This window comes from Gorilla gorilla, chromosome 1, assembly GCF_029281585.2.
Source record: "Gorilla gorilla gorilla isolate KB3781 chromosome 1, NHGRI_mGorGor1-v2.1_pri, whole genome shotgun sequence".
NCBI classification, from domain to species: Eukaryota; Metazoa; Chordata; class Mammalia; order Primates; family Hominidae; genus Gorilla; species Gorilla gorilla.
The window spans coordinates 36,096,238-36,112,060 of NC_073224.2; the positions used below are offsets into that span (position 1 = coordinate 36,096,238).

At 44.2% G+C, this 15,823-nt stretch overlaps 1 protein-coding gene across 4 annotated transcripts in view; it reads right to left on the minus strand.

Annotated features, from left to right (window-relative positions):
- The window catches only part of HHIPL2 (HHIP like 2), a 39,737-nt gene that overhangs the window by 16,446 nt on the left and 7,468 nt on the right, over nucleotides 1-15,823 (minus strand). For 2 of the 4 annotated variants that reach the window (XM_063708301.1, XM_055379090.2), the window contains exons 2-5: nucleotides 8,615-9,267; nucleotides 7,091-7,234; nucleotides 5,089-5,420; nucleotides 3,736-3,862 (exon numbers count right to left, since the gene is read on the minus strand). In XM_063708301.1, coding sequence (XP_063564371.1) covers nucleotides 3,736-3,862; nucleotides 5,089-5,420; nucleotides 7,091-7,234; nucleotides 8,615-9,003 — 992 coding nt within the window. In that variant the 5' untranslated portion in view covers nucleotides 9,004-9,267. Of the gene's footprint in view, nucleotides 1-3,735; nucleotides 3,863-5,088; nucleotides 5,421-7,090; nucleotides 7,235-8,614; nucleotides 9,268-12,784; nucleotides 13,149-15,823 lie in introns of those variants that run through there. The other 2 variants (XM_055379094.2, XM_063708300.1) reach the window with 2 other exon arrangements.

Sequence of the window (15,823 nt, forward strand, 5' to 3'; positions counted from 1 at the left end):
CCAAAAATGTTCCATATTTCTTGAAAGCTATAAATTCACAGATCCAATAACTGCAACAAACTCTAAGCACAGAAATATGAAGAAAACCAAACTAAGGCATATTTTAATGAAATTGCACAAAACTAATGATAAAGAGAAAATCTTAAAAAGCAGCCATAGGAAAAAAAATGATATATTACATATGAAGGAATAAACAGAAGTCTGGCAGCGGATTTCTCATTGGAATGGTGCAAGCCAGAAAATAGTGGGGCAGCCTCTAAAGAATCAAAGAAAAAAACATGTTAACATCGACTTCTATACCTAGTGAAAATATCTTTCAAAAATGAAGGCAAAATAAAGACTCCAAAAGTGAAAACAATTCATCACTATAGACCCCATTGACAAAAAATGTTAAAGGAAGTTCTTCAGACAGAAGAAAAATGATATCAGATAGAAACATGCATCTACCCAAAGGAATTGAGAGCATTAGGAATGATAACATTCTTATTGCCACTGTAACAAACCACCTCAACTACAAATTACGACAACTTTGTGGCTTAAAACAACATACACTTATTCTTTTATAGTTTTGGTTGCCAGAACTCTGAACTGGTCTTCACTAAGCCAAGATCAAGGTGTTGGCAGGACTGTGCTCCCTCCAGACGCTCTGGAGGAGAATCGGTTCCCTCACTCTTTCCAGCTTCTGAAGGTCGTCCCTATGCCTTGACTCATGGCCCCACATCACGTCAGCTTTTCTCCCTCTGCCTTCGTTGTTGCATCACCTTCTATCTCTCCCATCTTCAAATTTCCCTCTACCTTCCTCTTCTAAACACACTTGTGATTTCATTTAGGACCCACCCAGAAAATCCAAGATAGTCCCCCAAGTCATATATAATATGTTCTGGGACCACAGTAAATCTAAAATAGAAATCAATAGCAGAAAGATCTCTGGAAAATCTTCAGGTAATTGGAAACTAAATAGCACACTTTGAAATAACTCATGGGACAAAGAAATCAAAAGGTAAATTAGAAAATATTTTTAACTGAATAACAATGAAAACACAATATATCAACATTTACAGGATACTGCTAAAGTAGTACTTGGGGGGAAATTTATAGCACTAAACACATATATTAGAAAAGATGAAAGGTCTCAGATCAATAATCTCAGCTTCCATCTTGAGAAACTAGAAATAGAAGAGCAAATTAAATCCAAATCAAGCAGAAGGAAGAAAAAAGAGAAGAAATCAATGTAATAGAAAAAAACATAAAAATAACAGGAAAAAAATCAATGAACACAAAAGCTGGTTCTTATAGAAGATCAATAAAATGGATAAACCTCTAACCAGACTGAATTAAAAAAAAGAGAAGACACAACTACCAATGTATCTAGAATAAGACAAGTGACATCACCACAGTTTCTATAGATATTAAAATAATAATAAAGGAATATTATGAACAACTGAATGCCAAAACATTTGACAACGTAGACAAATGGGAAAAATTCCTTCAAAGGCACAGACTACCAAAGCTCACTCAGAAAGAAATAGATAAGCTGAATAATTAAATCTAATAAAGAAATTAAATTTGTAATTAAAAGTCTTTTCACATAGAAAACTTCAGGCCCAGATGGTTTTCCTTGGAAGGAAGAACACATAAGGAAAAATAATACCTATTTTACACAAACTCTTCCAGATAATTGAACAGGAGTACTTATTCTGTAAAGCCTGTTTACCCTGATTCCAAATCTGACAAATATATTACAAGAAAGAAAAACTATAGTTCACTATTCCTTCATGCACATAGATTTTAAAATTTCAAACAACATGTAAGCAAATCAAATCCGTCTATATGTAAAAAGGATGGGGCCGGGCAGTGAGTCATGCCTGTAATCCTAGCACTTTGGGAGGCCAAGGTGGGAGAACAGCTTGAAGCCAGGAGTTCAAGACCAGCCTAGGCAACATAGTAAGACTCCATCTCTACAAAAAAAAAAAAAAAATTTTTTAATTAGCTGGGTGCCACCAGCTACTTGGGAGGCTGAGGTGGGAGGATCACTTGAGCCCAGGAGTTCGAGGCTATAGTGAGCTATGATCGTGCCACTGCAGTCCAGCTTGCATAACAGAGCAAAACCTTGTTTCAAAAAATAAATAAATAAATAAGATAATGCATTATGACCAAGTGGTATTTTCATCAGAATGCAAGACTGCTCTAGCAATTTTTAAATCAATCAATGAAATTCACCATATTAAGAAACTAAAAATTTTAAAAGCCCACATGATTCATCAAAAGATGAAAAGAAGCATTTGACAAAACCCAACATCTATATCTAATACAAATTTTCAAAGGACTAGAAATAAAAGAAAATGTCCCCAGCCTGATAAAGGGTGTATAGAAATCACCTACAGCTGACATCATATTGGTGTGATGTTACACAGTAACATCACACCAATATGATGGTGAAAATGAATGCTTTCCCCTATTTCTATTCAACACTGCACTGAGATTAACGTAGAGCAATAAGCCAGTTAAAAAATAAGAGCAGGCTTCCAATTCAAAAAAAAAGAAAGTAAATACAAAAAATTAGCTGGGCGTGGTGGCAGGCGCCTGTAGTCCCAGCTACTCAGGAGGCTGAGGCAGAAGAATGGCGTGAACCTGGGAGGTGGAGCTTGCAGTGAGCTGAGATCGCACCACTGCACTCCAGCCTGGCCGACAGAGCGAGACTCCAACTCAAAAAAAAAAAAAGAAAGTAAAAGTGTCTCTATTCACAGACCTTCTAATAAAATTATGTTCCACATAGAAAATCCAGTAGAATCTACAAAAAAGCAATCAGAATGAACAAAGAGTTCAGCAAGGTTGCCAGATATAAGCTCAATATTAAAAAAATTCTATATACTAACAATTAACAGTCAGAAACTGGAATTTAACAAAATAACATTTACTATAACATCAAACACTGAGAGACAGGTAAATATGCAAGATCTCTACACTGAAGACTATAAAATGCAGTAGCCATGTTATTCACAATATTTCATAACTGGGAATAGCCAAAATGTTCATCAGCAACACGGAGAACAGATGAATAAATTGTGGTGTATTCATACAATTGAATTTTACAAAGCAATAAAAAAGACAAATTACTGATACGTGGAACAACATTGATGAATCCCACAGACATTAGCAAATTAAAGAAGCCAAGCACAAAAAGAAGAGTACATATTATAATGATTCCATTTATATATGAAATTCCAGAAGCAAAACTAAGCTGTGGTGGGAGTGCTTATCTCTGGCTGGGGGTTGTGTGTGTGTGTGTGGGTGTGTGTGTGTGTGTGTGTGTGTATGTGTATGTATGTCAACTTCTTTTTGGCCTGGATGGCTACATGTACATATTCACTGGGGACGGGGGACAGGCTGGAGACCCGATCCCTTTGGCATGTTTGGAAATGCTCAGAACAAGTAAGCTGGATGGAAGCTGGGCCCCTGTCCCTTTAAAGTGAGCCCCTGGTATGAGAGAGAGACAGAGAGAGAGAGACAGAGAGAGACAGAGAGAGAGAGAGAGAGGTAATAGACAAGAAGGAGCCTTCTAGGGTGATGGAAGTGTTCTGCCTCTTGATATGGTTGGTGGTAATATGAGTGCATACATTTGTAAAACATCATACACCTGTGTTCTTACGTGATTATATTTCACCATACGTAAGTTATACCTCAGTAAAAATGTTAAAATAAAAAGAGGGAGAAGGGACATCAGTCCTTCCTTACCCACTCATGAAGTCTCCAAAGATATACAGGCCATTGAGATTTGGGGATTCACAACCACGATAGACATAACCTCCAGTGACTGACTTCCCCACTGCATGGCCATAAGCATAGATTGGCAGAACATCATCTGTCCAGGAGAGAGGAAAGAGAGTGAGTGACATGGCCTAAAATTGAAAGCTTCAAGGAGGAAGAAGGGGACTTTTTAATGCAGTTGCCTAATTCAGTAAAGAACACTTTACCTCTTGGTCTTCAGTAGGACAGGCAAGCAAGTGAATCATGTTTATTGTTCTCAATAGGCCATCCACAATATTTGCAAACTTCCTACTTAACTGCTATCTGCAGGCAGAGAGGAAGCCAAAAATTTCCTCCGTCTATGAGGCAGTGACCTGGAAATCCACATGGCTAAGTTTTCCCCCTAGGTTGATATGGCAGAAACCCAGGTTTAAGGATATGAAAAATACTGTCACAGTCTGTAAGACTGCTTTATAAGTTAGAGGACAAGAAAAGACTAAGAAGAAGTAATAGAGTCAGAACACTAGAATTTTGAGCCAGGTGGAGTTTCTAAAGTACACCTTGATTATTGGTGTTTAGAAAGTGTCCTGGGCCAGGCATGGTGACTCACACCTGTAATCCCAGCACTTTGGGAGGCCAAGGCAGGTGGATCACGAGGTCAGGAGATCGAGACCATCCTGGCCAACATGGTGAAACGCCATCTCTACTAAAAATAAAAAAATTAGGTGGGAGTGGTGGTGCATGCCTGTAATCCCAGCTACTCATGGGGCTGAGACAGGAGAATCACTTGAACCAGGGAGTCGGAGGTTGCAGTGAGCCGAGAACGTGCCACTGCACTCCAGCCTGGTGACAGAGCAAGACTCTGTCTTAAAAAAAAAAAAAGAAAGAAAGAAAAGAAAAAAAAGAAAAGAAAGTGTCCTCTTACTTGCCTATGTGCAGAATATCATTTCAGTGGCCTGTCCCAGTTGGGAAATAAATAAAAACATACACCAATTTTGGTCTGCCAGTGGTTCTCAAAATAATATGCCTAAAATTAATGTGGGTAACTTATTTAAAATACAGATTCCTGGGTCAATCTCATGCCTCCAATCCACCCAAAATTCAAATTCATTAGGTCAAGGGCAGAGTCTAGGAATCCACTTTTTTAAAATAGCCACTGCCAAGATGTCTCTGGTGCCAGTGAGTGGCTGGAGGACCAGTTGGAGAAGCACTACACCACAGGAAACAAACAAGGCGTGATTTAAATGACCTGCAGGGCAGGACATTCAGGTTTCATTCCCCACCTCCACCTCCAGCCCACTCAACTCATCCAAGAAATCACCCAGAGAGCTTCTTACTTACCCAAAGAGGCATTGTGACAAAGTTTTTTGTCATAACATGCAAACCCTTCCTTTGCTCTCCAGCCATAGTTTCCACCTTTCACAATGAGGTCAACCTCTTCAAACCTGTTCTGGCCCACGTCCCCACAGAATATCCGGCCTCGGCCCTGGCGCGTGACGGGGTCCCCTCGGTCCACAGCACAACGCCACATGTTCCTGATCCCATAGGCATAGATGGCGGGGTGGGCCCCTGGCTCAGAAACAAATGGATTGTCCGAGGGGACTCGGTACCGCTTGCCATCTGAGCCTGCCCTGTTCACATCGATCCTTAAAACTTTTCCCAGCAGGGAACTTCTGAAAGAAAGAAGGCCAAGAAGCAGAATGAGGTAAGCAAGGAAAGCCACAGGACTGGAAGAGATCACCCAGAAGGGCCGACTCATAGCTGACGCCAAGAGACTGCTAAGGATCACATGGGAAGATTTGACTTCTTATTTTCCTTCTTTTTTTGTACCAGCAAGTATGAGCTTGAAGATTTTCTTTTAAATCTATACAAGATATTTAAGACTGCCCCATGTTTGTCTCTAAGAGAACTATGAGGCAAAAGTTTGATGTGATCTTGGTCCATGTGACCCTGAGCAAGTTGCAGCTTCAATTCTTATTTTAATGATGAGCACAGCTTCTCTCTGATTTGGTCTAATATGACAAAGTTTTTAAAGAAGCTAGTTATATTGTTTATTGTTTATTTAACAATGTGGTCAGTTAAAAGAACAGAATAGAAGCTTTTGAGAGGCTCTGCCAATGACTGTGGTCTCTGGGGCTGACTTTCCTCATTTGAAAGTCAGAGGAGAGTAACTGATGGCCTTGTGCCACTGCTTCCTGTGAGGATAAGAAATTTCACACTCAAGTAAAGGGTCTGGGATCTAATGGACACATGATAATCAGAGGCTGCTATTATTTTTTATATATTGGCCAGGTGCAGTGGCTCATGCCTGTAATCCCACATTTTGGGAGGCTGAGGTGGGCGGATAGCTTGAGGCCATGAGTTCAAGAACAGCCTAGGCAATACAGTGAGGCCCCATCTCTATTTAAAATATACAGCTAGATACATATTATTTACCTTGCGGTGTGGTTGTGATGTAAGGGTTAAATGAGTTACTGTGTATATAGTGTTTAATGCAATTCTTGAATCACAGTAGGTATTCGACAAATGTTAGCTTTGTATTATTATTAACCTCAATATTTTTATTACTAGGAATAATAGAAGCCAAGTGCTTACTGGGTGCAAAGGGCAGAAGGACCACATGACCTTTATCTAGGCAACACAGTATCACTGGGCTCTGGCACCGTATTGTGTGGGTTGGGATTCTGTTTTTTCCACTTACTCATTGTACGACCTCTGTGTCTCCATTTTCTTGTCTGTAAAATGGATACTATTATATGTATACTTCATAGGATTCATTCATTCCATGTGTAATTATGGAAAGACTCCCTTGTGCCAGACACTGTCCTGAGTGCTGGTGATATATCAATTAACAAAATAGATATTAGATATAAATTCTTGCCCTTGAAGGTTGCTAAAATTACCTTCTCAAATGTAAAGTACTTAGACCAGTGCCTGACAAGCTGCAAGCACCCAATACACATTGGCTCTCAGTAGTTAACTTCTCATGTGTCTCCAGGGCCTAGCACAGCACCTGGAACATGGTGTTCAATAATATTATTGAGTTGAATTGAATTAGATGATTAGTGTGGTGAATAATGACCTGCTAATATATATATTTTTAAAATCCTGAATTCTCCTTTACATAACACTCTGACAGTTATATTGAGCATCAATAATATTAACTACCAAAATATACTATGTCTGAAATTTATGGAACAGAAAACCAAACGTTCCTCCCATTGCCTCAGTGGAGTGGACTACATCTTGCAGTGTGTGATTTGAGTTTGATGCCATCCCTGCAAAAACACCACACCAGGGGCTCACTCTGAAGGGACAAGGGCCCGGCCCCCATCCAGCTTACTTGTTCTGAGCATTTCCAAACAGGCCAAAGGGATCTCCAGCCTGTCCCCCGTCCCCAGTGAATATGTACATATAGCCATCCAGGCCAAAAAGAAGTTGTCCGCCATTATGGTTTGAGGCTGGTTCTTCAATCTCCAAGATGACCCTGGAAGAGAAAAAAGAAACCACACGTTAGGATTTGACACAAGCTGAAGCTGCATCCTCTTGAGATACCCAGAAATGACTGGGCCAAGCCACCGAGATTTGCCAAGCCAGCCAAGACCTGCTTCTGAGTTTTTAAGGATCACAAAGCAAGTAGCTTTGGGGCTCTGAGATGCCCCTTGTTTCCTGGTATAACTCTTTCATGGCTCATTTTCCTTTGTCTTTTTTTTTTAGACAGTCTCACTCTGCATCCAAGCTGGAGTGCTGTGGTGCAATCTCACCTCACTGCAACCCCCACCTCCAGGTTCAAGCAATTCTCCTGCCTCGGCTGAGAGCCTCCCGAGTAGCTGGGATTACCACCCCACCACATCTGGCTTTTTTTTTTTTTTTTTTTTTTTTTGAGATGGAGTCTTGCTCTGTCACCCAGGTTGGCATGCAGTGGCGTGATCTTGGCTCACTGCAACCTCTGCCTCCCAGGTTCATGCGATTCTCCTGCCTCGGCCTCCTGAGTAGCTGGGACTACAGGCATGTGCCACCATGCCTGGCTAATTTTTGATAGAGACAGGGTTTTTCCATATTGGCCAGGCTGGTCTTGAACTCCTGACCTCAAGTGATCCGCCCGCCTCAGCTTCCCAAACTATTGGGATTACAGGCATGAGCCACCATGCCTGGCCTCATTTTTCTTTCATACCATGGTTTAATGAGCTGTGGACCCAGCCAGGGTAACAACCATCCTTTTCCAGGGCTTGCCCTTACTCTCTGCCCTACCAGAATGCTCCATCCCTTCTTTTGAGTAACTTAAGAGGGGTTAATCTATCAGTTCTTTATGCTCTTTGCAATCCTCCAACCTGTCTACCATGGGAAAAGAAACAAGAGAGAAAGAAGAAGAAGGAAAAACAAAGGCAGAGTGGTAGGGTGGAAAGAGCATGAACTTGGGGTCAGTTAAAACTGAGTCCTCACCTGGCCATGCATCCATAGCTTGATGGCCTTGTGCCACAGCTTCCAGTGAGAATAAGAAATCCCACATTCAAAGTAAAGGCCCTGGGATCTAATGGCACATAATAATCAGAGGCTACTATTATGTTTCATATGTTGATATTATCTATAATCCTTTCTCAGATGCCTATAGCTGCTGGTCCTTACCCTTTGTAAAGACAGGAAAGTATGTCTTTATTTAGGGTAACTGTAAGGTGATGGCTACATCCTATTAAAGAGCCTTAACTCAAGAGGCTAACTTGGGCCGTTCTCAATCCACAGTGACTCCTTTCTCAACAGTTCGAGTAGTGCTCTAAAACTAGTGAAGTTCCCCTCTGTTATTTCGCAGACCTGGTTGGCATTATTTCGGAACACAGTACAGCTGTAGGCTCTCATGAGTACCTCTCACCTCTCTGATTTCAGGTCAGCTTTGTTAGGATCAGCCCGAGAAACCTTCATCTCACTAATTCGGATCTTTTCTACCTTCTTCTTGTCCAGGCACGAATAATAAATATAGAACTTGCGATTGTGGCGGAATTTGGGGTGAAAAGCCAACCCCAAGAAGCCTCTCTCATCCCCGATCCATGGGGTGGTCAACACGATGTTCTTGAGGTCCAGGAAGGGTTGCTCCAGGCGACTCCCATCAGGGAGGTAGACCCACACCACTCCTACCTGCTCGGCAACAAAGAAGCGATGGGTGCCGTCCCCAGCATGGACCATGGAGACGGGGTTCCTCAGCCCGTTGGCCACCTCGCTCAGGCAGAGCTGCAGGCAGCCCTGAGGATCTTGGGCCACCATGCCCAGGTGGCGGTTGAGATAGTCGTTCCTCAGGACATTAGGGAAGCAATAGTCCTTGTCAGGAAGGTCCAGGAGGTGGCAGAAGCGGGTACCGTCCCTTCCATGAGACTCCTGGAGGCCGCGGTCATTGGTCAGCAGGGAAATGGCTGAGTGACAGTTAGAATGGAAGGCAGAGCAGTAATCAGAGCAGAGGCCCGGGAGATTCCGGAGAGGCGTCTGGGTGTTTTCGGCGTCGTAGAGGTGGGCTGCGTAGGGCGAGCACTCCTAAAAAAGAACGCGGAGCTCAGGCTCAGCATCAGACCTGCCACACCGGCACTTGTCTCAAGTTTTGAGCAAGCAGAAAGAAAAAATGGTGCTAGGCGGAAAAAATCAGGATTTTGGAGTTTTTGTTACCAACTGCTGCTAAAACTCTTCTCTGTGATTTTCTACCCAGTTAATGCTCCTAGAAGGCAGAAAACAGGGAAAATCTCTCATATTCACTGTACTATCTCTAACATTTCAGCTTAGTTTTTGACATTTGAAGTTTTATTAAATGATGCATGAATATTTTTTCAAAAAGATATTACTAAATTTCTAGATCTCTTTCTTATTTTTTAATTTTCATTTTATTTTATTTTTCATAGAAACCGCCTCACCATGTTGCCCAGGCTGATTCCTAACTCCTAGGCTCAAGTGATTCTCCTGCCTCTTCGATCTCCCAAAGTGCTGGGATTACAGGCATGAGCCACCATGTCGGCCCAGCCTCATTTTCTTATGGATGCTATATCTACCAAGATGTTATTTCTTTATACAAATCTGAAACAATTTGGCAAAAATTTTACATTTGTTCAAATCTGGTTGTTGGAGATACAGTGTTAATTATTTTTCTGTGCTTTTCCATATTTTTGGGATATTTTACAATGAAAAATAAGATTATCAGAATTGACATTGGATGTATCACTCTCAGAGATTAGGTGTTTAGCAATTTCTTCAATTATTTTAAAAATTTCAGTGTTTAATATATGCAAAGTACCATGCTGGAACCTATACACATTTGAATTGTGGCTATAGGGCAATATGCCTGCTCCTTACACAAACATATGAGGACTATTTGCTCAAAGGAGTATCTGCTACTTGGACCTCCCTAGACTATAACATTTTTTAGGAGGAAAATAGAATATTGTGAGCAGACGAGCGACTCCCAGTAGTGATGAAAGACAGAGGCAACTGAGATTAGGAAGGTAAGAAAGCCCAATTCAAAGGGTGTCGTTTGGAGCCGTGCATTAGAGCGGAGTTCACCCATTGGCCCAGAAGCCCCCTTCTGATCACTAAGGACTCTCCTGAGCCAGCCAGCCTGTGCAGAACCATCTCATTCACTTCTATGCTGCCATCGCTTCACAAAAGGACCAGCAGCATTTTTCATATATATGTGAGTTCCCTGTTCTCTCTTATTTCCTCTGATTGTACACTGCAGAGTCAGCTTTCGGTCATTGGGCAGAGTGGAAGAAGGAGCTCAGAGATTCACAGGCTCCCCTCGGGGTGTCTGTTTCCATTTAAGACACTTATCACAGCAGCTATCAAGAAGCAACATGACCCACTCTTAAGTGTCCCCTTGCTCATTCTGTCCACTCTCAGAGACTGGGAAAAGGGAGAAGGGAGGCTGAATTAAGGATCCAATACTAGAGAATAGAAGGGGGCTGTGGAAAGAGAACCATCACTACGGCACACTCTCATGCAGCCATTTAGAGTTTGCGAATTTGCTTCTACTCAATTAGCTCAGTAACTAAACAGATACTTCCCTACTTCAAAGGGAAGAAAATCAAAGCCCATAAGGTCTCTAGCCAGGCGCAGTAGCTCACACCTGTAATCCCAGCACTTTGAGAGGATGAGGGGGGCAGATCACCTAAGGTCAGGAGTTCAAGACCAGCCTGGCCAACATGGTGAAACCCTGTCACTACTAAAAATAAAAAAATTAAAAAAATTTAAAAACCCAGGCATGGTGTCATGTGCCTGTAGTCCCAGGTACTCAGGAGGCTGAGACAGGAGAATCGCTTGAAGCCGGGAGGCAGAGGTTGTAGTCAGCCAAGACCATGCCACTGCACTCCATCCTGGGTGACAGAGTAAGACTCTGTCTCAAAAAAAAAAAAAAAAAAGAGTCCTATGTGACTCTCCTGTTGAGTCTCTCTTACGTGCCAGGCACCGTTCTCTACATTGATTGGGATGCAGCAGTGAGCGAAATGCACAAAGTCTCTCTTCCAATGGAGCATATAGTTTGGGGAGCTCAGAAAACCGTTAAGTAAACAAGCCAGTGCTGCTGTTACTATACTTTAGCACGGTGTGATCAAAAGGCACAAAACTTGGAGCCTGAGCATCTGGCTCTGTGCCCCAGGATTGTTTTACCTTGGGTAAGTCATCTAAACTCTTGAGCCCTCATCAGTAAAATGAGGATCATAACAACTGCCTGCAGAATCATTGCTGGGTACACACTACATATGTTGGGGAAGAAAGAGGACCTTATAAATGTGAATAAATAAACACATGTAGGACTGTTTGGCTGAAATTGTTCTTATTCCTCAAATCCCTAAAACAATAGAGCTGCTGACTTTGACTTTCTGAAACCTCATGCAAGAGGGAAGGGTCAGGGGTATAAATTTTTACCAGGGATGATCTCAGAAATAAACATTCTCAGTGCTGCTTGTAAAAGCTCAGCTTCTACCCTAATGGGTATCCTAGAGTTAATTCTCCAGGAAACAGCTAAGGAGTGGTGTCCAAGAGTACAGCCCCAGGCGGTGCCACCCAGGTGGCTGACTTTCTGGGCCAGGCTCAGCTGTAATTCTCTCCTGGACTCTGGGAAGCTTGGTTAACCACTCCACACCCTATGTGGGAGTTACAGTGGTCTGCAAGTTCAGGAACAGTGGCACCAGGAGTCATGAAGAGATGCCTGTGGATAGCCAAGTCATTGTGCTGACAAGCCCAGGGGGTCTCAGTTCAAAAGGCTGCCTGGACTTCTTGCCTCTCCTCCCCAACATCATTAGAGGGGTCCTCCCCAGGCAGCCTCTTTTATCAGCTTTCCAAATGCTGACCTCTCCCCATTAACCCCCAAACACCCTCTTCCTACAAAGTCTGTGTGTGCAGCCTACACCTGTCTTGTTTTCAGGCTGAGCTCAATCAAAACGATGCCTCCCAGGCATGTGGATTTTGGCTGTTGGGCAACCAGGAGAAGCAGAAACTCTAAGTCACTGCTACTCAGCAGCTTGCATCTCTCTCTTCCAGCTCTGGAGTGCTGGGCAGACAGAACTCTGGAGAGAGTCTCCAACCCCTGCCACCGCCAGGGTGACGCCAGAGATGCCCTGGCACAAATCACCCAGATGAGAAAGGACTGGACCCCAGTAGATGCCACCACTCCCTCCCTTAACACACTCGGTAAATTCCACGGGTTTAAGTGCCTAGCTCTCTGAGCACCGCGGAGGATGCAAATAATTATTTGCCATGCACCACAGAGGGAGTGTGGCAAATAATGGCTGCTCTGAGAGCTCCAGGAAGAGTGTCCTTCTCATTCTCCTGGAGCCTGGAGAAGAATCAGGGCCAGCAGAATCCCAGAGGGAGAGCTTTGGGGAACCCATGGAGACCAAATTCAGCACACACTCATGTCAGTGTGCGTGTCCAAAGCCGGCAGCTCCAAGATGAGGCACCCGGCACATGAACTTCTAAAGGGCTGGGCTCCCAAAGCACCCTCCGCTCAGGACCCACACCATGCAGCCCAGCACCCAAACCCCTGGGGCTGGAAGCCACTTTTCACTACCTGGCAAAGGATGTCTTTAATGTAATCTCCACACAGCTCATGTCTCTTCAGATCAAAATATTCCATGATGTCCCAGTACCGGGCAGCGACGCGGCGGTCGTTGTGCTGGTCACAGCAGCCGAAGGACTCATAGTCAGAGCAAAACTCAAGGTGCAGAGGGGGCTGGAAAGGGGGCCCGTAATCCAGGCACTGGGGGTGTCCCTGCAGCAAGCCCACCTGGCCCAACAAGAATATGAGGCAGAGGCAGAGAATGCCAGAAGAGAGCCAGGGGGCCCGGCAATGCAGACCACCACACAGATTAGGAGTGGACGTTCTCAGCATTTTGGCCTTGGGAACACTCGGGCTGCTGTGTTTGCTCAGGTTGGCTTCCCTGCTCTGCCCAAGGTCCTCCCTCTCTTCCTTCCCCCACTCCACCCCGTTTTCTCCTCCTTCCTCCTCTTCCCCGCCCCTCCCTGCTGAGGTAGTTTCTGAGCAGTGTCCCTTCTGTGGGCTCCCTTTGAAAGCAGTGGGAGGTGTCCCTTCCCCCCTCCCCCAACCCATCTAAACATGAAGCCCCACTCTAGTGCTGCTAGTGTTATGGGGGCACACCTTTGCTTAGCCAAAAGTGCAATGGTGTCAATGGCAGAGGTGCTCGATTCCTTAAAACTGCAAAGAATTCCTGCTGTCTGTGGGGATGCCCGGAAATTCACACTTTTTTATGTTTCTTCACAGGCTGAGAGGCCCAGAGTCACCATGAGAGCACCATATATTACATCATCCCAGACTTCACACTCTGTAGAAGGAAAGCTTCAAGCGTTTCTACAGTGCTGAAGGGCCCCAAGGCGGTGGGGGATATGGAGGGGCCATGGCAGGAGGCAGGGTGTGCTGTATAGCTCCTGGGATCTGGCAAGGTGTATATTTGGAAGGGTAGGAAGAGAGGGCATTTCATGAATCTTGCATCCACAGTAAGGACTAAGGAGAGGAAGGAGGACACAGTGAAGGAAAAGAAGGGGAATCTTAGTCCATGCTGCTGTAACAAAACACCACAGACTGTAATTTATAAATAATAGAAATGTATTGGTCACAGTTCTGGAGGCTGGGAAGTCCAAGATCAAGATGGCAGTAGGGGCTGGGCATGGTGTTTCATGCATGTAATCCCAGCACTGCGGGAGCCTGAGGCAGGAGGATTACTTGAGCCCAGGAGGCTGAGACCAGACTGGGCAACGCTGTGAGACCCCGTCTCTACAAATATAAAAAGAAAATTAACCAGCCATGGTGGTGCACACCTGTAGTTCCAGCTACTTGGGAAGCTGAGACAGGAGGATTGCTTGAGCCCAGGAGTTTGAGGCTGCAGTCAGCTATGATCAAGCCACTGCACTCCAGCCTGGGAAACAGAGCAAGACCATCTCTAAAAATAAAAAAAAATAAGAGATGCCAACAGGTTCAGTGTCTGACGAGGGCCCTGTTCCTCACCGATGGTGACTTGTTGCTCCCATGGTGGGACAGGATGCTTCAAATCCACTCCTTCAAGGCCTTTTATAAAGACCCTAATCCTATCCATGAGGCCTCTGCCTTCATGACCTAATCACCTCCCAAAGGCTCCACTTCTTAATACTATCACATTGGCGATTACATTCCAATACATGAATCTGAGGTAGGGAGGGACACATTCAGACCATAGAAGAGGGAGGGCGGTCCAGTGAAAACAAGGAATCAACAAGGACTGTTTGGGACAATTTCCTCAGGAAGCACAGGACAACTGGGTGCCTTCCTTTGCCAAATCTATACCTGCTGTAGGGACACTCCTCCTCACTTAGTATATGTTCCCACATTAGTATTTTAAAAATGTGTTTTGTGGCCGGGCACAGTGGCTCATGCCTGAAATCCCAGCACTTTGGGAGGCCGAGGCGGGTGAATCACCTGAGGTCCGGAGTTCAAGACCAGCCTGGCCAACATGGTGAAATTCCATCTTTCCTAAAAATACAAGAATTAGCGGCCAGGTGTGGTAGCTCACACCTGTAATCCCAGCACTTTGGGAGGCCAAGGCGGGCGGATCACGAGGTCAGGAGTTCAAGACTAGCCTGGCCAGCATGGTGAAACCCCGTTTCTACTAAAAATACAAAAAATTAGCTGGGCATGGTGGCACATGCCTGTAGTCCCAGCTACTCAGGAGGCTGAGGCAGGATAATTGCTTGAACCCAGCAGGCGAAGGTTGCAGTGAGCCAAGATCATGCCACTGCATTCCAGCCTGGGCGACAGAGCAAGACTCCATCTCAAAAAAAAAAAAAATTAGCTGGGTGTGGTGGCAGGCGCCTGTAATCCCAGCTACTTGGGAGGCTGAGGCAGGAGAATGGCTTGAACCCAGAAGGCAGAGGTTGCAGTGAGCTGAGACTGTGCCATTGCACTCCAGCCTGGGCAACAAGAGTGAAACTCCATCTCAAAAAGTAATAATAATAAAATAAATATAAAGTAAAATAAAAATGTGTTTTCCTTTGTTCACATCCCTTGCACATAACAGGCTTTGATAAATATTTCTTGAATGAATAAATGCAGAACAGGAGTCCCAAACTCACAAAGCCCAAACCCAAACAAGCATGAGCCAAGGTGTAGGTCAATGGGGACATTTGGCACTTGAGCTAACTCTCCTTTCAGCATTTTCCATGGTTCTGGTCCACCTTGAATTTCCTTACTGGCAAAAGCTTCTGTTTGAAACGCAGATGAAGTCCCAGTTTCTTCTTGTTCCAGATATGCTGCTTCAGAGGGTGCCCTACCTGGCTGCCCAACTCATCGCCAGAAACAGTATTTGCCAGGGTATCATCAAGAAGGAACAGCGAACCTCAGTCTAGCCAAGTCTATACTCACAATGTTCTGGATTATGAAAGCCCCAAATAGCATTTAAAATACAAACAAAATTGGCCAGGTGTGGTTAATGCCTATAATCCCAGGACTTTGGGAGGCCAAGGCAGGAGGATCATTTGAGCCCAAAAGTTTAAGACCAGACTGGGCAACATAGTGAGACCCTGTTGCTATAAAAAATTTTTAAATTAGCTGGGTGTGGTG